Genomic DNA, 23,831 nt, shown 5'->3' with positions numbered 1-23,831 from the left:
GCTCAAAGAATTGGACAGGAGTTCCCCGTCCGGTGGTATGGAGACTTTTCTGCCTCTAGAGGCTGACTCCACTCTTATCTCGAGCTCCATCCTCTTGCATCAGAAAGCCCCCCCCCCACCATGTCCCTCTGAAACACCCCATCCACCACTTCACCACCGCATATGAGTCATATGACCAACAGACAGACAGACAGACAGACAGACAGACAGATAGACAGATGGGAATGAATTTGATTTTTTTTTTAACTTCAGCATATCAAAGACAGGGATGATGGTTGGTTTTCATCTATGATCTAATAACAATAATAATAATAATAATAATAATACATATAAGTTGTGCAGCACTTTTCAAAGTACTCAAAGATCGGGAATCAGGAATCAGGAATCAGGAATATTTATTTGTCATTTCATTCCATGACCATGCACCAGTGCGCACACACACACACACACACACGCAACAAACACACACACACACACACACACACACACACACACACACACACACACACACACACACACACACACACGTATATAAAATAAACATAAAAGCAACACACCAAAAACATATAACACACACATTAATCACACATAAAAAGCAATTCTTCAAAGGGGGCTTTTGCTTAATGATTTGAATATGGACAGATCAGTGCATTTTCTGAAGCGTTTGGGGAGAGAGCTCCAGAGGGAGGGGGCAGCTATGGAGAAGGCTCTGTCACCCCCAGACCCGGTGCTTGGTCCTGTGTGGTGGAGACAGGAAGTTGGCACCGGAGGAGCATAGGCTGCAGGAAGGAGTATGGTAGTGGAGCAGGTTGGGGAGATAGGGGGCCTGGTTATGGAGGGATTTGTGATTGAGGAGAAGGACTTTGAATTGGATCCATTGTGGGACAAGGAGCCAGTGGCGGTTCTGGGGGGACAGGGGCGATGTTGTCGTGATAGTGGGTGAGCAGGCGGGCGGCAGAGTTCTGGTGGAGTTCAAACTCCATCAGAGTTCCCATCGATGGTATGGCAGAAGTTGTGTGTGGTTTTTTTTAAAACTATTTAATTAATCCCCATGGGGCAATTCTTTCTCTGCATTTGAGCCATGCTAGCTAGCTGTGTAGCTAGGAGCAGTGGGCAGCCACCGTGCAGCGCCCGGGGACCAACTCCAGTTCTTCTTGCCATGCCTTGCTCAGGGGCACAGACAGGCGTACCAACCCTAACATGCATGTCTTTTTGATGGTGGGGGAAACCGGAGCACCTGGAGAAAACCCACCGCAGACACGGGGAGAACATGCAGACTCCACACAGAGGATGACCTGGGATGACCCCCACAAGGTTGGACAACCCCGGGGTTCGAATGCAATGTAAAAGCATGAGCTTATATCCAAAAAATCACCAGACCTAGCAGAATTACGCCAGGTGGTGCCACTCTAATAGATCATATATTCACAAACGTTATGGAAAACAATGCAGAGAGCAGGCTATTAACAAATGACATCAGTGACCATTTACCAGTTTTTGCAGTCTATGGCAGTAACTACAAGAAGGATAAGGATGCCAATAATGTGAAATACAAACAAGTAAGGACAACGAGCCATGATTTAGAAATTAATTACTAACACAAAATTGGAGAATAATATACGATGAAGAAGAGCTCGACAAAGCATAAATATTCAATCCCCAACAGCTCAGCAACCTCACCGTTCCTTGACGTGCTGGTGTGTAAAAAAATAGCATCTTTGTTCACGTTTCTCCACAGATGCCTTGAGGAACATGTGTCCTGGTATCAAGGCTGGATGGCTGACTTGGCTCCAGATTTGCCGTGTGTCGATTAGCTTGTGGTAACTTGATTAAATGCAAATTGATTTTGGAATATGCACCATTTACATACAACTGAAATGAAAGGGGCCTCAATGGGGTCCTATATCCACTCTCTGTACATGCACAGTATAAAGAGTGGGCAGTTGCTGGGTTGGTTAGGTACATTATTTTCGCCCCAGGGAACTCTGGCCACGCCTGTGACGTAGCCCTCCTAAAATAGTTTTCCATATTTGGGGACTATTCCTCAAACATGTTGTAATCCATCGAGTACTGAATCCATCTCTTGGGTGTGGCCACCACAGGCACTCGTCCACACTCATCGTCATGGACGCCTTGTCCCCTGATGCACATCGCCACATCTGCCTAGCACAGTGTATCCCGCCACATGTTCCTTCTCCTGCCAATCCCGCCCAGACAGAACAACTGTCAGCTACTGAGGACACTGCCTGCCTCCTGCCAGTGTTGGATCATTCTCCAGAGTTGCTGTACTGCACTACTATATATATATATATATATATATATATATATATATATATATATATATATATAGTTACAAATATAATTTCTTACATACATAGTTTTGTTACAAATGTACTGTTACAAATGTATATTGTTACATATCTGTTTTATAGCTGGCATATTTTGTAACAAAGGAAAAACAATTCTAGAAGGACAGCTTCATAGATTTTGACAAAACATTTTGAGCTGAATGTGAAATAATACCATGAAATCCTCAAATTTTATTAATCAAGTTTAATGCAACCTTTCACAAAAGCAGACAGTGACATAGCCTACCTTTTGATTTCCATGCTCTGCAGGCCATTAGAAACATTTCAGCCCCCCCCCCCCATGATGTACTCATTCAACGCAATTTCCATTTGTCTTTGGGTCCATAGACATGATGGAAGTCAAACCACCTTCATGGTCTTCAACACCAACCTTTGCTCTCATGTTTGACTTACTGAACATCTGGCTGTGTGAACATCTGGCTGTGTGGCCGAAGGCCTGCAGCCCCATCAGTTTCCACAGATAAAGATGGTACACATCATTTGAAATGTGATATCAAGTTAACAACAGACGTAGTGAAAGCGTTCATGTGTAAGGCGAACCTTAAAGCCACAGGTTAATCTATCCAAGAGCAATCCAACTGTTCCTTATATTCATTTTCATTAACACATTACCACAAAAGGCATATTGACAAAAATCAACCCGAATCAAACTCTTTTAGCTTCCTCAGTGAGCCTTTTTATTCAGATTCAAATCCAGAGTGAATGCAACAGCTGATCCATTGCCAGTCTGTGGAAGAATCCCTGAGTCAGTCAACTCGGTTCAGTGACTGTGCAACAACGCACATCATGCAAGAAGTAATAGCTCTACAGTGTTAGGCTGTAAGAAATCACGGTCTATTACAAAGTCATCGTCCATAAAGAGTCAACATAGGAATAGTCTATGTAACGAACCCGTCTCGGGTTTCTGGTCGACAAGAGTCGCTGAGGGTATTCACAGCTCAAAAATAAACAAGTAGATGGGACAGGTAAATAAATAAATAAATAAATAAAAGGGAGCTAGCGCTGAGCATAATCTTTGCAGGTATTTTCAGACATCATGCCCCGGAAGCGGGCTGTTCATCAGCTGTTGACCCCCGCGCTACATTTGGTAGCAGCCCCAGTGCATGGGCTGTCATTCATAAAGATGTATAGCAAGGGAACAGCTAAGTACATTTTTTTATTCGATTCTAAAAGTGTTTTTAGTAACATTCATAATCAACATTATGTACACAGTTCACTTTGTACATCTTTTCAAGACACTCACACAAGCCGCTGTGTGTCTTCATAGCTCAGCAGGCTAAGACCGACAGCAGGGTCCGGTGGGGATCTACTGGACTGGTGTCGGATGCGATGACAAATGAGGGATGATGGACGTGGACCGCGCCTCTGTGAAGAACAGTCATGTGCATGAAGGAAGATGTGAGTGAAACTACAAGCCGCGCAGCCCCTCTGACATGTATGGACTACACCCACCTGCCCCCCCCCCCGTTACCACACTGTGCCACGGTCCCGCTGCCAAACAGGCCAACTGCGGTGTGCGCCGAGAAACTCACACAAAACCCAAATGAATGAAAAGATAAGAATCACTTTTTTTTTTGGTTGAATTCTTTAATATTCTTAATTGTTTAATTGAAGAAAACAGATACAAATAAGACTTAGAAAAAAAAGAAAGAAATAAAAGCTGTCTTGAGAGGTGCCGTCAAGTGAATAACTTTGAGCCGAAAAGAGGTCTGATTGCCGTGTCAATTGTTTTCAACCGTATCAATAAGATTTAAGAAATACGATCACAAATGATTAGATCATTAGTCACAATACGATTCCTCGTTACGGAAACGCACCAAATAAAGTCTGAAAAGCCTCCTCTGAAACAAAACTGTGTTGTGCAGTTCCAGCCCTTCTCCTACCCCCAAAGGAGGGTTGGGATTGCACTAGCGGTTCGGGCTAACGACTTTTTAATAAAAACAGGAACTTCTGGGCCGCGAGCCGAAAGCAGATATCTTTCTTTATCTTTTTTTTTTTAAATGACGCCTTAAATCCTGACGTGGGGCGGCTCACATGAGCAAATGGTTTGACAGCTTGCTCATTTTGGAAAGGGGGGGAGGGTCAGGTTTTTTTAAAAATTTTTTATTGCTTCTTTTTCCTCTTCAACACTTTGCTACTGCCACGAGCTCAGAGAGCGTCTACATAATCACACGAAGAACGAGTAAAGCAGCACTGTCTATTAAGGCTTGCATGAAATCTCTCCTGGTTAAAATCATTAAACTCTAGAAAATAAATTATTCCCAACGACTAAATATGAACGGTGGAAAGAGCTTCGGCGGGGCTGGAAACTCTAGGGGAGACACACACACACACACACACACACACACACACACACGCACACAATGATGGTGTAGAGATTGTGATGACATGACAACATACAAAAAAAAAAATCAGAATAATTCATACTACATGCCGCGCGGGAGGTGCAAGGAGAGCGCCGGACACCAAGTAGTCACTCCAAATCCTCCGACCGGTTTGCGTTCAGGACCAGGGGACCAACCCTCACTCTGCAGCCAGTGTTTTAATTGGAGTCACAGCAGAAATGAGGACACCTCTTATGAATGGGATTAAAAAAAAAAAAAAAGGTGAAATGTAGTGGAATATGGATTCATTAGCCGTGTCTGAGCCTATGGGTCACTGTGTCGACCTGGTAGCAAGAGACAGAAATGGAACAGGGAAAAGCTGCTTGGGACACGTTCTGTCAGCAGCTTCGATATCATTGAGCAAGAGTGTGTGGTCAGCGTCAAGGGGAGGCCAATACAAAGCAACAGCCACCTAGGTGACCATTTATATATACATATATCCATCCATCCATTATCTGAACCACTTATCCTGCTCTCAGGGTCGAGGGGAAGCTGGAGCCTATCCCAGCAGTCATTGGGCGTCAGGGAGACACTCTGGACAGGCCACCAGGCCATCACTCACACACTCACTCACTCACTCACACACACACACACACACACACACACACACACACACACACACACACACACACACACACACACACACACATTCATTCCTAGGGACAATTTAGTAAGGCCAATTCACCTCACTTACATGTCTTTGGACTGTGGGAGGAAACTGGAGCCCCCGGAGGAAACCCACGCAGACACGGGGAGAACATGCAAACTCCACACAGAGGACGGCCCGGGATGACCCACCAAGGTTGGACTACCCCAGGGCTCGAACCCAGGACCTTCTTGCTGTGAGGCGACTGTGCTAACCACTGCGCCACCATGCCGCATATATATATATATATATATGAAAAAAAAAACGAACTTTGGTGCTCTTAAATCAGCTAAATACGCTCATTTCTTTCGCCTCAAACAGTGCACTAACTGTCGCACCAGGGACCAGAGTGTGTACATCCTCACAGGTGATAGCAAAGTTAAAAACAAGGGTGCGGGGAGGTAAAGAGGGGTGAGCGGGCTTAAAAAGGGGAGGTAGGAAAAGGAAAAAGGAGAAATCCCTTGCCTGAGCAAGCTTGAATTTAAGGCAAAGGTTTGAACGTCACAACTGTATGATCTAAACCACACAACGCCAACAGCTGCCAGGCTAGGCCAGGACAGTAGGTGGCTTGTTACTGTAAAACACTACACGGCTCACGTTGTAGTGGCTGCAGCAGCACTTTACATTGACTCCAGAACATTGATGGGGGGGCGGGGGTGGTGGTTTTGCTGAATATTTCCAGTGTATGGACTGACAATGGTGGTTAGAAAGATCACATCAGAGGGATTTGAGACTGTCTAATGATCAGCGAGTCATCCTAAAAGTCCCTGGCAATAAACGTGCAAGTGACGAGTTGTGTACAAGTGTTTGAAAGTTGGAGGGGAGAGAAAAAAAAAACACCCCAAAAACAAATGAAATTTGAGGGCGATGGTCTTGTGACATGTCGACGGCTGCCAATACAGAACCTGTAACAGACTGAGAGCATCCTCTTAGGACCACTTATAGGATTCGAAGCTCTGACTAAGTTTGTTCACACAGACACTAACCTCTCACTTAGTTTGTCTAAAAACTCTGTAATGCTCCCGTCTCTGCTGCCACCCACAGCAAAGCGCTGGAAATGCAACTCGATCAATACCGTCACTGACATCTGGCTCGGTCAAATACTGCCTAATGGTTAAAGGTATCCGGGAGTATTACCAAACAGCAGAAAATGGACATAGGTTTAAAAGTAAAAACCCACATGGTAAAAAACAAAACAAAACAAAAACAGGGAACCAGGCTGGGCCACAAGGCACTGATTCCCATTACAAGTCCCAGCTAACAAGCGGAAGGAAGGGAGACATACTGTATGTTAAGTGAGGTCACCGCTAAAGTAAACCACATTAACTTACAACTGTAGAAACACACATGACCCCCCCCCTCCCCCCACGCGAGACGAACATAAAGGTGAAAAGGATAAGCTGCTGACAAGCCTGTGTTCCAAGGGCAAGAAGACGAGTGCTTTTGGCCTCTTTTCCTGGTTGGCTGGCGAGTGGAAAACGTGATGGGAAGCAGAGGTCAGACTGCGCAGTGCGGGATATGGGCTAATTTGCTCTCCATGTGACCTCCAAGGGATCAGGATTGAAAGCTGAACGGGGGCATTATTATTTTTATTTTTTTTAAACAGGAAGTCGGAGAGGACGGCAGGGTAGTTGGGGTCAAAAGGGGAGGGGGGGAGGAGCATGGGGAAGGAATACTGCACCTCCCCCATCTTCAATGTCCAATTAGTCCTCGTCTTCTCACCTACACCAGAGAGCTAGGTCCACAGACCGTCTACGTCTACTGACCACGGGCGTTTGTTCCCTTGTGCTCCCTCTCTCTGCCCGTCGTCATCTTTCTCTGTCTATTGTCATTAATGATATCTCTAACTCTGGTCTCTATGTGTAATAGGTTTGAGCCCCCTCCCCCAGCCTACTGGACAGACGTCCCAGCAGGGGGAGATTGGAGTAGAGGGAGGGGGAACCACGGGGCGGCCGCACTGGCACCGGACAGAGACGGCCGCACGCTGAGGGCGGGACAGGGTGGTCTAGTTTTGTTTCTTGGCCTCCTGGTTGCCGTAGCTGGAGCCCGTTTTCTTCACCTCAGTGACGCCTATGAGGCGACGAATCGCTACGGATGCTGACCAAAAAAAAAAGGGGGGGGGGAAGGCAGGGGACGTTAGGAAATGCAGTTTTAATATCAACAGTGTTCCTTGACACTAGCAATTTCTAGTCTTTTACCTTTACTGCCAGATTGGGACTACTGTACAAATGCTACTTGTTAGCAGGTCTACCCTCGATCTGCTGGAGGGATGAACTGCAGCATTGGTGTTATGAATGGCCAGATCTCTGGCAGCAGAGGCACATACCTACAATGAGGAAGAGGATGAAGCCGATAATGAGGAGGGGGGAGCCACTGACGGCCACCCCACAGGCAAAGTTGATGAGGGGCGAGAGCAACAGAGTTGCCCAGAACAGGAAGTTCAGCAGTGTCCACAGCCTGCGGTGTGGGATGATTGTGGGGCCCGGGAAGCTGCCTTCCTTGTGATAGTGCTCCTGTAGGGCATCCTGGCAATGACACAGATGGAGAGTTAGATCTTTATTTAAAAAATACACCATTCTTATTTAAAAAAAAACACCATTTAAACCTGAATATCATGGTTTGCCTGTGACTAAGTATGTACAGCTACCTACGGTTTTAAAGTTTCCTAGAGGGAGGACAGTGGCCCCTCTGTGACTTAGAAAGAACCAAAATGACTATCAAACAAAAGTCAGCTACCTGTGTGCTGGAATGATGACTTTAGTCTGTTGAAAAATTTGAGGCACTTGCATGGTGGGATGTTTTGGAATAGGCTGTTTCCTGCTGATTTTTGAATGTCATCTGTCACAAAGGTTTACTTAGAGATCAGAACTTAACAGACATGTCTCCATTCCACTTATGCTATGTACTTATGTGTGAAAATGCATAGCAGAGCTGGGCAATATCTCAAAATAAAATTGATATAGTGATATGAGAGTAGATATCATCTGGGAATTCAGTTCTCATAATATCCTGATAAAACTTAAATGTTGTCATTCCCTGGACTTTAAGGCTGCATTACAGTCTTCTTCTTTTGGCTGCTCCCGTTAGGGGTCGCCACAGTGGATCATCTGTTTCCATCTCTTCATGTCCTCTGCAGCTTCCTCTGTCACGCAAGCCACCTGCATGTCTTCACTCACCACATCCATAAACCTCCTCTTTGGCCTTCATCTTTTCCTCTTGCCTGGCAGCTCCATATTCAGCATCCTTCTCCCAATATACCCAGCATCTGTCCTCCACACATGTCCAAGCCATCTCAATCTTGCCTCTCTTAGAGGGACAGCTCCAACCTGAGCTGTCCCTCTAATATACTCGTTCCTAATCCTGTCCTTTTTCATCACCCCCAATGGAAATCTTAGCATCTTCAACTCTGCCACCTTCAGCCCCGCCTCCTGTCTTTTCATCAGTGCCACATATAACATAGCTGGTCTCACTACCATCTTGTAAACCTTCCCTTCTGGTACCCTTCATGCCCAACACTCTTCTTCACCCACACCACCCTGCCTGCACTCTCTTTTAAACCCATCCACCTTCGCCACCTCTACTCCTTGCATCCTCACCAATCCACTGTCCTCTCTCTCATTCACGCATATGTATTCCATTTTGCTCTTACTTACTTCCATTCCTCTTCTCTCCAGTGCATACCTCCACCTCTCCAGGCTCTCCTCAACCTGCTCCCTACTCTCACTACAGATAACAATGTCATCTGCGAACATCATAGTCCACCGAGACTCCTGCCTGATCTCGTTCGTCAACCTGTCCATCACTATTGCAAACAACGATGGGCTCAGAGCCAATCTTTGATGTAATCCCACCTCCACCTTGAACCCATCCGTCACTCCTACAACACACCTTACCACTGTCACACTTGTTTCTTTATTTACACATATGAAAAATTAAAAAATATACAATATATAATTGGTAGGTACCATGCCAATCGTTGAGAATTTGTTTTCCTGATGCATTGCTTGATGCAGCACTACCATAAGAGCAAAGTATTTGTGATGTTTAGATTGAGCCTTTGGGTCTTACCTTCTCCTGGTAGAGCTTGTGGAGCCAGTTGGCACACTCCTGTTCATCATCAGGGATGTCCTCCACAGGGAACCGCCTGCACAGGACGGAGGGAGAGACGGGGAGACAGCAAGAGAAATATCAGTCCATTGTCATGTTGTCCCAAGTCTGCTGTAGCAATATCTGACCACCAGGGGGCAGCCCAAACCATTACTTCTTTCAGCTCTGCGGCTATGACGGTGTCAGTCTCACTAAGGGCCATACCGGGAAATGAGAATCACATCAAGGACCAGGCATGTAATTTAACGACATGCTTTTATTTCAGCGAAAAAATAAAAATAAAATATCTTTGATTATATTGATGCATGTCCCATATAGCCTTCTCATTTACAATTTGGTCCACATATGGCCCTAAAAAAGTCAACAAAAATTTTTGCTTAGCCATCATAGCATAGTCAAGCAAAATAATGCATTCTGATTACATTTTTACAAGTAGGCTACCATGCAGCCATCTCACGACAATCTGTTTCACAGGCCTGAATATCACAACTCAATGGTCATGTAGGGCATTTAATAAAACAAAATACATCCTGATGTAAAAGCAAAGTAATGAATCTTTAATTTTGTTCTTGCCCATATTTCTTCAAGTGTCACATAAACCGTATCACAGGCCTGAATATGACAACTCAATGGAAGTGTGGGGCATTTAATGAAAAATAAAAGTAAAGGATTTTTAATCATGTAGTTTACACGTCCCATACAGCCTAGCCTTCTGGTATGCAATCGGCTGCACATAAAACGCTAAAACGTACAAAAACCTTGCAGTCAAGCAAACATGCAGCCTATTTCACGGACCTAAATATGATGCATCAGTATTGGTATGCTACATAGACAGGCCTATTTCCAGACACCTGACAGCTTTTCTTTGATGCAAGTTTATCAATTCTTGGCTTAAAGTCCTGAGCTGTAGCCCCTTTCAGAATGGAAGCAAGATGTTTTATCTGTGAGGTGGAATCTGTGAGAGGACTTGTTGATCTTCATTAGAGAACATTTGATCATACAAACAAGTGCTCCCAAACATGCTCAGGGCACAAAGGTGGACCTTTGGCATCGTGTTTGGGAGATGAATGGTGCAAACTCACTTGCCCCAATAGAATCAAACTTGGCCTTCAGTGCACCATTGTACTGTAATTCAATCAGTTCTAATTGTAAGCGTTCAGGAGCGCTGTTCACATCAACTGAAAATGGATTTGTAAAAAGCTCAACCCTGAATTTCTGAGTCTCAAACTCGGCAAATGTCCTGTTGAATTCTGCTTTGAATGTCTTCAGTTTTTCTGCCCATCTCCCTCTTAGGAAAGCGGTGGTGAGTGTGTTTGCCACTGACTGACAGGTCGGAAAGTGAACATAATTTCCCTGCTGCATTTGGTTCTCCCATAAATGCAGTTGTGATGTCTACAAGACATGTTATTTTGTAATGTTAATTACTGCTTTCTAATGCTTTGTACTGAATTGTATCATTTGTTAAAAAAATGTTTATAGAGTTACACATCACTTCCTGTGAGTCAGCACATCACTTCCTGTCAGTCAGACCAGGAAATGCCGGAAATGCAGGGGAAGCCATATGCGTTAGTCAGTACATGGATCTATTCGCATCTACACACAAGGACTGATGAATCAATGTCGTAAGTTGTTGTATTTCATTATTTACATGTTAAAGTTCATTTGATGAAAAGGTGTTTAATAGATTAAGATTTAAAAATGTTGTATTTACAAGTATATACAAGGTAGTTCATGCCTTTGTAATACTAATTCCAGTACAATTCTAAGTTTGTAAAAAATAACACAAGGCTTAGTGCATTTTCCTTTTCTGTATTTTTATTATCCTGCAGTTTTCACTCCATGTCAATGTGAAGGATTTACCAGTAAATGTTTCTGCAACTACAATGATGACTCTTTCTTCATTTTGAGTGGAGTTTAGCTTCATGTTTAGTCTGCGGTTCTTACGCCCTTACAAGAACACTAAAGTGACAAGACATGAGATCAGTGTTTGCAAAGTATCAAAATGGCTTCCAAAAGTGTAAAATCATCAACCTCAAGTGTAAGATCATTAGTCTCTTCGTTCAGCACAGGGCTAAGGCCGAGGCAGCTAAGATAAGAGCAGCATACGCATCACAGCGAATAAAGCTGAAGCTAGTCAGCTAATAAGGATTTGAAGGCAAGCGCTAGAGACGCTGAAAAAGAGAATAGATGCCTAAGCACAGTTAGAAAAAAATAAAATAGATGCAGAACTAGAAGTGCACTTGAGTGCAGCCCAGCAACTTGACCTCATGACAAAGTGGCTTGGCAAGGAGTCATGTGAATACATAAAATGCATACGCTCGGTGTATATTGGCAATCCCACTGAGGCACTACACAAAGCTTGGGAACATCTCCGCAAGTGTTACGCCACCTCAGAGATTATAGAGAAGTCACTTTTTCAGCGGTTGGAGAGTTTCCCAAAGCTCACCACCAGAGACCATGCCAAGCTTCGCGAGCTCTGCGACTTGCTGACTGAAATCCTTGGTGCCCAGGAAGATGGCTATCTCACAGGTCTGTCGTATTTGGACACCTCACGAAGCATCTCGCCAATCTCAGAAAAACTACCTTTTGGACTTCAGGGAAAACGGTTGACTACTGACTCGAGATACAAAGAAGAGAACAATGGTCAGTTCCCTCCCTTTTGAGTACTTCTGCAGATTCGTGTGTTATGAAGCCAAAAAAAAACAAAAAACGGAACGATCCCAGCTTCATGCATCAAGGGAGCACTGCAACCTCTACCAAACCTGAGAGACTCACCTTGAAGAAATTCAACAATAACAGAACTTTCTCAGTACACAAAATACATGTATCCACAGTGAGAATCAAAAAACTAACAAATGATGACCCAGCCAAGACCTGCCCAGTGCACAACAACCCACAATCACAATAGGATTGTGGGGCATTTAGAAACAAACCAACTGACGAGAGAATGACCTTCCTCAAGGAGAAAGGTATACTATGTTTCAGATGCTGTGCGTCCACCTCACACCTTGCCAAGGATTTCAAGTCATCAGTGAAATGCCTGGAATGCGACAGCACCTACCATGACACAGCCATGCATCCTGCTCTGCCACCTCAAATCCCAAAGGCTGCTTCACTGTCCCAAGAGAACGGCGGGGAGAGAGAAGCCAATGCTAACCCGGCTGTCGTTAGCTCAAGCTGTACAGAGGTTTGCGGTGCAGGCCAATGGAGCTGGTCCTGTGCAAAGATCTGCCTCACAGGTATATCCAAGGATGCTAGGCACAAGGCTATCAACGCCTACATGATAATGGATGACCAGAGCAATCACTCACTGGCCAAACCAGAGTTCTTCAATCTCTTTGGTGTAGAAGGCAAACCATTCCCATATCAGCTGAGAACCTGCTCTGATTTAGTAGAAACGTCAGGGAGACGTGCTGAAGGATTCCAAGTCGAATCTGTAGATGGCAAAGCGGTCATTTCTCTCCTACCACTCATTGAGTGTAGTGAGATCCTGAATAATCGTTCAGAGTCCAACACCAAGTGCCGTGCTACACCAACCCCATCTTCACCATATCGCCAAACACCTCTCGGAACTAGATCCGAAAGCAGAAATTCTGTTGCTTTTCGGAAGAAACCTTCTGAGAGTGCACAAGGTGAGACAGCAGATTAATGGGCCACACAACGCTCAATTCGCACAACGCCTAGACCTTGGCTGGGTGGTAGTGGGAGAAGTGTGCCTGGGAAATGTTCATAAGCTAACGGTCAACAGCTTCAAGACCAATGTGCTGGAAGGCGGTCATCATTCCATTTTTCAACCCTGCAAACTTCCTTCAAACCTTCCCTTTAACTCTTGCTGGTACCCTGACACTCTTTTCCACCCACCCCACCCTGCCTGTACTCTCTTCTTCACCTCTCTTCCGCGCTCCCCGTTACTTTGGACAGTCAACCCCAAGTATTTAAACTCATACGCCTTCATCACCTCTACTCCTTTCATCCTCACCATTCCACTGTCCTCCCTCTCATTCACGCATATGTATTCCATCTTGTGCCTACTGACTTTCATTCTTCTTCTCTCCAGTTCATACCTCCACCTCTCCAGACTCTCCTCAACCTGCATTCTACTCTCACTACAGATCACAATGTCATCCGCAAACATCACAGTCCAGTGGTTTTCAAAGTGGGGGCCGCGGCCCCATAGGGGGACGCCAAGGGGGCCTCAGCAAAATGGAGGGAAGATGAGGGAAAATGCTAAAAAAAATTTTTTTGAAAAATAAATTGAATTATTATGTATATTACGATCAAATATATTTTATAACAAGAAATGCTTATAATGGAAAACAGAAATATTCAATATAATGGAAGGATTCAAATTTGAAGTATAAATGTCATTATTGCATTAACAAAAGTAAGGAAATATATTCAGGAGTTTTTTTTCCCTTTCTTTTTAACATTTGCCGTAGTATTGTCGATGGGTTTCTAAAGACATCTTGCAAAAAGGGGGCCCCCGACCAGAGGCTAATGCTATTTGGGGGGCCTTGGCATGGAAAAGTTTGGGAACCCCTGTCATAGTCCACAGAGACTCCTGCTTGATCTGTCAGTCAACCTGTCCATCACAATTGCATGTGTTGCAATGAAATATGTGAATGAAATATGTGGATCATGTTGTAAAGAAACATTATACTTTACGCATTATGCTTTGAAGGACAAGAGACAGGCTTTTTTTCCTCAGCCCTTTTACAAGGGCATCAGTGATCTCAATGGAAACAGGTCTGTCCTCTGTCCATTGTTCAGTCTCTTCTTTCCAAATCAAACAGATGCTGACAAAGAGAATAGCACAACACAGATGAGCTAACACGTCAGGCCAGGACTCCATAGTCTACACCCATCTACAGGCCAGTGGCTACTCTTTCAAGGATGAGGATGTGCACATCCTTGATAGAGAGGAATGCTGGTTTGAACAGGGAGTCAAAGAGGCTATCTATGTGAAGAGGAAACAACTATCCCTGAACCGAGGAGAGGGGGCTAAGAGTACATCTGTCGTCATCTTACAATGTTGTGAATGCAACTATTCCCCAAACCTCTGTGAATAGTACACATGGCTATTGTAACACTAGATAGTGGTCATAGCAATTTACATACGAAACCGATCGTTGGTTGCTGCTGTTATGCAAATGTGCTGTTTATAAGGGTGGGGATACCTGCAGTCAGTTGAGACTGAAGAAGTCACTTAGATGAATGATGAAACATTTTTCCCATTAAATGTTGTGCCCAGATGAACTGATTCAACTTTCTTGGAGTCTCTTCTCTTGTTTGGAGGGGACTGCCCCAGCCATCAAAAGAAGTTATTGTTCCGAGACCATGAACGTGATAGGCAGCAGTCCAACATTTTGAGAATTTTTCACTATCCATTGTGCCATTGTTATGACACAAAAATGCGCTTGGTAGGAGGCCAAAATGTGTAAAATACATCATGAGTTTCCATGTAATAGGAACTCATAAAGCAGGCAGCATAAAGCATCATCACTGTAATTGTCGTATAATGAATTATAAGTCTAAAGGCTGGTGTTCGGCCGTACCCACCTCACACTCAGGTCTGCTTTGTATTTCTTGCCATTGACGATGCCCAGCAGAGTTGGAGTTTGCTTGTCTTTGAAGTTGAGTGTCACATCATAAACTGCAGTGACTGTGAGCAAAAAAAAGGTTTAAAATAATCAGTCTCATGTGGTTTGATGATGCAGAAATAATACAATTCTGAGAGCATGTCTCCTGTGCGCGTACCTGTGCCCTTGAGACATTTGAGGGTAGTGGTGAAGCCCTTGGTCCGGGGTAGAAGATGGTATTTGAGTTTGGGCAGGCCTTTACTCTCCGCCACCTGCATACTGATTTGGTGCTTCTTCTCAGTAAAGCGGGTGCCTTCGCAATACAGCAGAAACTGTGTCGTGGAGGAGAGCAAAGTAACACGCATAAACACAGGGATATATGGGCGCCTCTAGGATCTACACATACTTGAAGTGACCTCTTTTCTCTCATCCAATCACCTACCCTAGTTTTTGTTAAGTTTAATTACAGATCAAGTGCGACTTAGTGAAAACAAGATGCTAAAATTAAGACACCAACTTATCTCAATGACTTTAAGTGGGCCACAAGGATTACAGCTACAGAAAATAATGTGGCTCACTTGTTCATCATGTACACCATGTACACAAGGCTTTGTCATCAGCAGTGGTCTGATGTCTGCCTTTTGCAGGTAATCTGATCAACTACTGATTTGCCTAAGCTCTCTTGGAAAGCTGGTTAAGAGGTGCAGTGGAAAAATAAGGCTTGGTGCAACTCAATGTGCTCTGGACCTCTAAGAAAGGTCTATGAGGGATGAGTCCTGCCATACTAACCTATATATAGATTTTGACACCGGTCTTCATATGGAACAGTGGGGCATATTGTCACCCAGAAAGATGCTAGGAATATTAAGTCCCTTATTTGTGTGCTCTGAAGTATAGCAAAGTAAAACAAAATGTGTAACACTGCCAAGGCATGCTGTAAGAGTCCCGCTCATGTAAATTTATTAAGAAAATACCCCCTCCCCCAAATGCAGCTGGTGAACTTTAAGGAAATTTGATCTGCAGAATGTGAAACTCAATGGGGGAATATTCAAAAGACAAACTCAGTGCAAGGGCACCATCTGGATTTTGTCAAACAGCAACAGGAAAGTGATGCTTTCTGTGACCATTTTCTCCAGTCTGCTTGAACATTCTTTGGTGGATAGTGGCTCCACAGTACAGCTCTCATCAAGGAGATGCACTGAAAATGACAGATACCGGTGTTGTTTGCGAAACTTTTTTCTTTTTTGGGGGGGGGGTCTCCCTTTTTCTCCCCAATTATATCCAGCCAATTACCCCATTCTTCCGAGCCGTCCCGTTCGCTGCTCTGCTCACCCACTCTGCCAATCTAGGGAGGGCTGCAGACTACCACATGCCTCCTCTGATACATGTGGAGTCGCCAGCTGCTTCTTTGCACCTGACAATGAGGAATTTTGCCAGGAGGACATAGCGTGTGGGAGGATCACACTATTCTCCCCAGTTCCCCCTCCCCCCTGAACAGGCGCTCCAACCGACCTGAGGAGGCGCTAGTGCAGCGACAAGGACACATACCCACATCTGACTTCCCACCCACAGACACGGCCAATTGTGTCTGTAGGGACGCCCGACCAAGCCGGAGGTAACATGGGGGATTTGATCCGGTAATCCCCATGTTGGTAGGCAACGGAATAGACCACCACGCTACCCAGATGCCCCATTTGCAAAAATGTTTTGAATGTATTTTGCCTGTTCTTTTCACCAGCCTGATCTAAACTACTTTTGCACTGGTTGCTGAGATACCAGCCTGTAAACATGCTCAATTAAATGTAGGGATGGGTACCGAAACCCAGTATTAACTTATTATAAAATCTTAACGATACCCACCCGTAGCTAAATGTGCATTAAAGCAACAAGTAAATGGAGGAAGAGAAAAACCCCTCAAATTTAACACACACACAAAGACACATTCATACATACACGCTTGACGCCATACTTACCCACATAAACTCAGGGTAGTCTTTAAGCCTATCCAGGCCTCTGAAGACAGTCTCTCTGTCCTCCTCCCACTTCCTCTTGCAAAAGACGATTTCCAGGAAGTACCAGGTCCAGCCAATCAGAGGCACCTTCAGCAACTCATGTTTGGCCAACACCTTTGAACTCTGGGAGGTGACAAGACAAGCCCAACAGATTTTTATATCCAGTGTCGATTAAGATCTAAGTGTTATGACCTACTGTATTCTGGTTAAGTGGGTTTATATTCACACTGTATTTGGGTTAATGGATTATAATCCCTGTCAAAGTGTTCTTCCAGATCCAATTTAAATTCATTTTCAGATATGACAACCAAGCAAACTAGGTCCTAAAACGCTCATATTCAACAATGGCTACTAATACTTTTAACTGTCAGTTGTTTTAAATTGCTTTCAGTTGTGTATATGTACCTAAATGGTTCATATTGCTGTTGCAATTTCATTCTATTGAGTAAACGATCAATTTTATTCAAGCACTAGCCTCAAGCAACATTAAAGTCTCAGAAGGAAATAAAGCCTTGGATTTTAATCAACCAGCTGCTGAAAAGTTTAGCTGACTAATACGTACACCCCCGTTTAATTGTTGCTGGTTTCCTTTAAAAATGCAAGACATTTCACTGAGAGACGGTTCATCTCCACAACAAACTGGGCTTCATCTCTAATTTTACGCTTCAAAGAAGCATAAAATCCACATAATTCATTATAGACTCATTAAATTATGGTCATTTGAGTTCACCAAGCGTACTTTAAATGGCTGGACAAAAAAAAAAATTGGAAAACTACAACAAAGTACAATTGCAAAGTTGAATACCACCTTTGTACATCACAGACCACAAAATAAACAATAATTTACAAGGGCTCTTTTTAATTTACCTGAGCTGGTTAAATACTGTATATGTGGCAAGAATGGCACTGAAATACTTCACCCTCCCTGATATGAACCACATGAATAATAAATCACTGACATGGGTAAGAAACCACATGAGGAGTTTCACTATAGAAAGTACAGAATGTCGGATGTGTCTGGTCTCATTTACAATATTTTTGTTAGCATTAAAATGCATCATATTTTCCTATTAGTTTTTTTTTTTTTTTAACTGGCAGCCAGAGATGTGCAGGCCCGATGAGGCTAAACAATTTTCTGCACCCCCGTGAAAAAGTCAAATTTTCGGTTCCTAACTGAGGCCACTGACCCCAAGCACGCCAAATCTTTCACACATGGTCCAGCCGCAGAGGAAGTCAATCTCGTAGTTATGGTTGAGAATGATGATGACATGCTCCTTGCCAAATTTGTCCACCGTGGCCTGGTCCGTGTAGAGGGTGCATTCTGTGCCTGACCACCACTCCAGCAGCATCACCAGCTCTGCCAGGATGCAACACAAACAACACCATCACTTCCAACAGAAACTGAGGACTGAGTTATGCGGAGTTATGATACAATAATAAAACTTTAAATATCAATAGGGACTTTGACAAAAAAAAAAAAAAAGGTTCAACTATGATCTAAATTCTCTCCAGTAAAAGGACTGTTGTTCTGTGCGGTATACTATTAGGAATTTTCCCCCTTTTTCTCCCCAATTGTATTTGGCCAATTATCCCACTCTTCCGAGCCATCCCGGTCACTGCTCCACCCCATCTGCCAATCCAGGGAGGGCTGCAGACTACCACATGCCTCCTCCGATACATGTGGAGTCGCCAGCTGCTTCTTTTCACCTGACAGCATGGGCGACATTACGGGGGGGCAAATGCCCCCCCTAACTCACAAAGAATAATTAAAATAATATATCACATAATGTAATTTAAAAATATACAAATATTATTTGCTGTAATTACACCTTAGAGCCGCTGGGGGCAATGTAACGATCTGAAGCGAACCATGTTATCTAGCTATGGTAGGCTAATTGAAAATGTCCAAACGCAGTAACACGTTGTTAAGTTATTTTACAAAGAAAACAAAAATCAATCGGGCTCAAGAGAATGAAAATGAAGAATCGCGTCAGGACGATGATGCGTCTCTCACAGAGACAGGCAACATTTCAGAGCAATCTCTGCGAGAAGTGGACAATGCAGAGATCCAGGTTCAGCAGCGAGAAGCAGGCAATGCCGTGGTGTTACAACCTGCAGCTCCAGATCCTGTTCTTGGTGTAGGAAAACGTTTGAATTTCATGGAGAACGGCCCCTACCAACCTCTTCTGTTATTCCCAGCAACAGGAGGGAGGAGATTTGGAAAGGAATGGTATGTTACCTACCCGTGCCTTGAGTACAGCCTCGCCCGCCGCTGATTGGGCATTCTGTTACTCGTGCCGCGCATTTAGCATTGCTGGCCACAACAAAGAAGAAACGTTTCGAACGGTGGAACACATAGATGTCTGTTCTTATCATTTCTATTTCTGTCCGACACATTGGCAACGTTATGCAACGTTCCAAATGTTGTTGTGTAAAGAAAAGGGACGTGTAGAACTACGTTTTTTAAAAGCGATCCTCGATATGCATCATTTTGCAGCAAAGGTAAAAAAAATGTAAAAAGTAAATGTGTTAAGTTTTGTCACTTATTTAAAATACAAATTTGACATTGAACCGCATGTTTTGTTTATTGCACACTAGTTGTACTTTTACATTGATACAATTGTGTGATTAAAAAAAATCTTTGCCCCCACAATTTTGGGACCCAAATGTCGCCCATGCCTGACAGTGAGGAGTCTCGCCAGGGGGATGTAGCACGTGGGAGTATCACGCTATTCCCCCCCCCCCCCCGAACAGGTGCCCTGACCGACCAGAGGAGGTGCTAGAGCAGCGACCAGGACATATACCCACATCTGGCTTCCCACCCACAGACACGGCCAATTGTGTCTGTAGGGACGCCCGACCAAGCCGGAGGTAACACAGGGATTCGAACCGGCGAGGGTGTGAGTCTTGAAAGCAAACTTGAAGTTGAGCTTATTTTGCAAGCCAGCAAATCATTCACTGCTGCTGTTAGCAGAGGAGAACTGGAGGAACACTGGATGAACCAAAACTAATTCACCTTATTTGCCTCACCACCACGCGGAAGTGCCACAGTCTCCTATGTTAAAACTCCATTATAAAAATAACAATTTCAAGAGTAGGATTAATCAGTCACAGCTGGAAATCCTCTCAGTAGGTACAGTAAAAAAATTCTCTCGGCTGAGCTATGTTTTCTTACCATTGTTTTATGAATGAAAGTCAATCAGCAGAGCAGCCATTCACCTTGATTCATTTTACATCATGATAACCGCAACAATTAAACACATTTGAAGTAATTTAATAACGGCTTTGAAATTATCTCTGTAATTTCATGTCAGACTGGGTCGTTTTCATGGGAGGGTCCACCTAGGAGGCTGGGCATCCACAGACAGGCAAAACATTTTTACTAGGTAGATTTTTCTAGCTTGAGCGCTGCATATTAACAACTTCTTCTTTCCATATTTCCCATTTAATCGACTTGGGTGCTGCACAAGCAAATACGCAAGCAGTGCCTCCGTATTCTCCCTTGATGTGGTGAAATCGTTGGTGCAGAAAAACCATCTAGTGAAAACATGTAAAAACACTGTCTTATTTATTTGTCACACAGTCAAGGCATTCCAACTGTTTTTAGCAATCAAGTCCAAAACCGTGATCCTCTGGTCACCGTGGACAGATGACAATGCACTAAACATATTCCTGCTGGCCTCTCAATGGACATTAATGAATAGATATGGCAGGACACAGGAATTATAAAGTTAATCTTGTATAACCTTAGGCAGTTTAAGACATTATCTGTATTTACACTGTTGTATTCCACCGTGAAGGCTCAGGCCACATGTGACGGTTTGCGGGCATTGTAGTGTCATGTCACCTCTTACGCAACAATGCTGTAAATGCTGCTGGCTCTGCATACATGACCCATAAGACAGATAAAGCAACCAAAAACGAGAATTCAGGCAACCCAATACATGCACCAAGACAGATGTGGAAACAGCTGTAGTAATTTCATTTGAGGCCAGGGCTCAATACTAATGGCGTCCCGGGGATGATAGAAAATATATTTGGGACGAACGGAGATCTCCCCGGGACGCCTCCGGGACGAAAGGGATTTATATTTTATTTATTTATTTTAAACGATCTCTTGGCAAATGACAAACTGAACTGGGTACCGGCTGCAACGGAGCGTGTCTTCTCATTTGATCGACCGATGCTCTATGCCGTTCCTGTGTCTGACTTCCTGCCTGGCTCGATCTCCTCTGTGCACGCAGCTTCCGTCAAAAATAGACTAGGCGCGTATTAGCGGAACCTTATGATAAGTTCAAGCTCTGTTCAGTAAAAATTAGTATTGGGCAAAAGTAAATTATCACCTTTTCTGATGTGTTCAAATGTTCTTGTAATATTTTGTTTTTGTTGACAAGTTTGATAAAACACAGCTATTTGAAGGATAAATTAGCTGACGTTTTTACAGATAACCTGTTTAACTTCCTAACACTAAGCAGCTTATACATAAAACTACTAATGTCAAGAATTTTTTTAATCAAAGCAATTATTTAAATAGAAATACAATCATTTATTCCCTAATCAATTGAGTAGCGTGGGGTTTTTTTTCCTCCGATTTCCCCCCTTTTTGCCTCCCCAGTTGTACCCGGCCAATTACCCCATTCTTCCGAGCTGTCCCAATCTCTTCTCCACCCCCTCTGCCAATCCGGGGAGGGCTGCAGACTACCACATGCCTCCTCCGATACATGCGGAGTCGTCAGCCGCTTCTTTTCACCTGACAGTGAGGAGTTTCCCCACGGGGACGTAGAGCGTGGGAGGATCACGCTATTCCCCCCAGTTCCCCCTCCCCCCGAACAGGTGCCCCAACCGACCAGAGGAGGCGCTAGTGCAGCAACCAGGACACATATCCACATCTGGCTTCCCACTGGCAGACACGGCCAATTGTGTCTGTAGGGATGCCCGAACAAGCCGGAAGTAACACAGGGATTCGAACCGGCGATCCCTGTGTAGACAACGGAATAGACCGCTATGCTACCCGGATGCCCCTGAGTAGTGTGTTTTTATGAAAATAACCACTAGAGATGACAATAACAAAGTAAAAAGACAACGTTTAGAATTTGGGACAGTTTACATGACTTTGGGATGGTTCAAATTACTTTTTGGGATGGTTCTGGGACAGTGTTGAAAAAAGTTAGTCTGGAGCCCTGTTTGAGGTGCTGACAAAACTCAAATGAACAGCCTAAATGTCATTCCCCACCTCAAGTCATCTACAGATAGGTGTTTCTTACATTATTCGTCTATCAATTTTCTCACAATGCATGTAAAAAAAAAACCCAAAACCCCCCCAACAGACTGCATGTTGGTGTGTACTGTGTGGCATCTACTCACGGCTCCATAGGGAGTAGGAGAGCCGGCAGTTGATTCTGCGATAGAGCTGCTTGTTGATGGGCCAGAGGATGCAGGTGCAGAGCTGGATGAAGTTGATGATGAGGCCGCTCACCACGAACACAAAGCCCATAAGCAGCTGCAGGATGAACAGGCTCTTCAGGTAGGCTAGCACACCCATGGCTGAGGAGCCTGGAGAGCTCAGTAGGCTCCTCTCCACACACACTAGGACCAACCTGGGACACACGGACACAGAGATGCCAACAGACAGGCACGGGGGGTGGGGGTGATAGGGACGTGCCATGGGATTGGGGGAAAAAAAAGAATGTATCCTTTCATAGCTTAGAGTTAATGCTGGAGTATTTCTGTAAGCAAATGTACTTTAAGTGATTCAAAAGATGCCAGTGTTCTTACCACGGTGGGATCCTTTTACAAGCCCCGTTTGCACGGCCCTTCAGCCAATACTACGGACCTGAGTAAAACAGAGGCATTGGGGTAAATGTCTTAGTATGGACAGGAACCGCCAGAGAAAATAACTCCAAAAAAGGCTTTCTTCATCAGAGAAGGGGTGAAAGGGGTTTTCCTTTCTTCAAATAGGTTTGAGTTTGGAAGCTACTGAAGCAGAAATATGATGTGTAGTCTCTATCAATCTTGACCACAATACCAATGAACACATGCCAGCTGAGAAATGCTGGTATACCATGAATGGGTTGACATGACTGCCCACTTCAGGCAGTAACCACGCATTGTTCAGAAGTCCTACTCTATTCAAATCTCAAAGAATTTTTGGAATCCATCTCGTGGCCTAGTCCTAGTGTGCAAGAAAATTTTAATTTCTGCCCTGATGCCTCCCGTTTCCTGCCCTTGATCTGTCAAAGGTATTACACATTTCATATCCACATTATGCCTGGAGAAAGACAGATTACATTTACACTTGACATTACATTGCATGCAAATTGCCATGGATGTCAGATCTTAAAATTATCTGGCATCATTTCCCCTGAAACCGTTGTCACATTTCTAGCCTGCCTACTTGTATGATGACAATATATGTTTTAGTGATTAGGTTATCAGAGCTGCTTACCAGCCATTTACTTTGCAACAATATCTTTAGGACAATCTTATACACAGCACCTTTAAAAGTGGCCGCATGGGTCTCTGACCACATCTGGAGGTGAATCAGGTGATTGCATCTTCAATCTTCATTGTATCTTGGGTGCACATTTAAACCTGAACCTTTCTTCCTCAATTGAGATCTCCCTCCCCCCTCCCCCTTTTCTCCCCAATTGGCCAATTACCCTATTTTCTGAGCCGTTCCGGTCGCTGCTCCACCCTCTCTGCTGATCCGGGGAGGGCTGCAGACTACCACATGC

The 23,831-nt window shown here is 44.1% G+C and overlaps 1 protein-coding gene across 1 annotated transcript in view; it reads right to left on the bottom strand.

Annotated features, from left to right (window-relative positions):
* Positions 1–3,943: 3,943 nt before the first annotated feature.
* Positions 3,944–23,831, bottom strand: part of LOC130120578 (1-acyl-sn-glycerol-3-phosphate acyltransferase gamma-like) — a 35,404-nt gene continuing 15,516 nt past the window's right edge. The window contains exons 2-10 of the mRNA XM_056289186.1: positions 22,873–22,930; positions 22,462–22,694; positions 18,285–18,454; positions 17,059–17,220; positions 15,264–15,417; positions 15,066–15,168; positions 9,468–9,543; positions 7,726–7,924; positions 3,944–7,496 (exon numbers count right to left, since the gene is read on the bottom strand). Coding sequence (XP_056145161.1) covers positions 7,405–7,496; positions 7,726–7,924; positions 9,468–9,543; positions 15,066–15,168; positions 15,264–15,417; positions 17,059–17,220; positions 18,285–18,454; positions 22,462–22,639 — 1,134 coding nt within the window. The 5' untranslated portion in view covers positions 22,640–22,694; positions 22,873–22,930 and the 3' untranslated portion in view covers positions 3,944–7,404. The remainder of the gene's footprint in view (positions 7,497–7,725; positions 7,925–9,467; positions 9,544–15,065; positions 15,169–15,263; positions 15,418–17,058; positions 17,221–18,284; positions 18,455–22,461; positions 22,695–22,872; positions 22,931–23,831) is intronic.

Source organism: Lampris incognitus, chromosome 11, assembly GCF_029633865.1.
Source record: "Lampris incognitus isolate fLamInc1 chromosome 11, fLamInc1.hap2, whole genome shotgun sequence".
Lineage (NCBI taxonomy): Eukaryota > Metazoa > Chordata > Actinopteri > Lampriformes > Lampridae > Lampris > Lampris incognitus.
The sequence above is the reverse complement of the archived record's forward strand: the minus strand, read 5'-3'. Positions and strand labels throughout refer to the sequence as shown.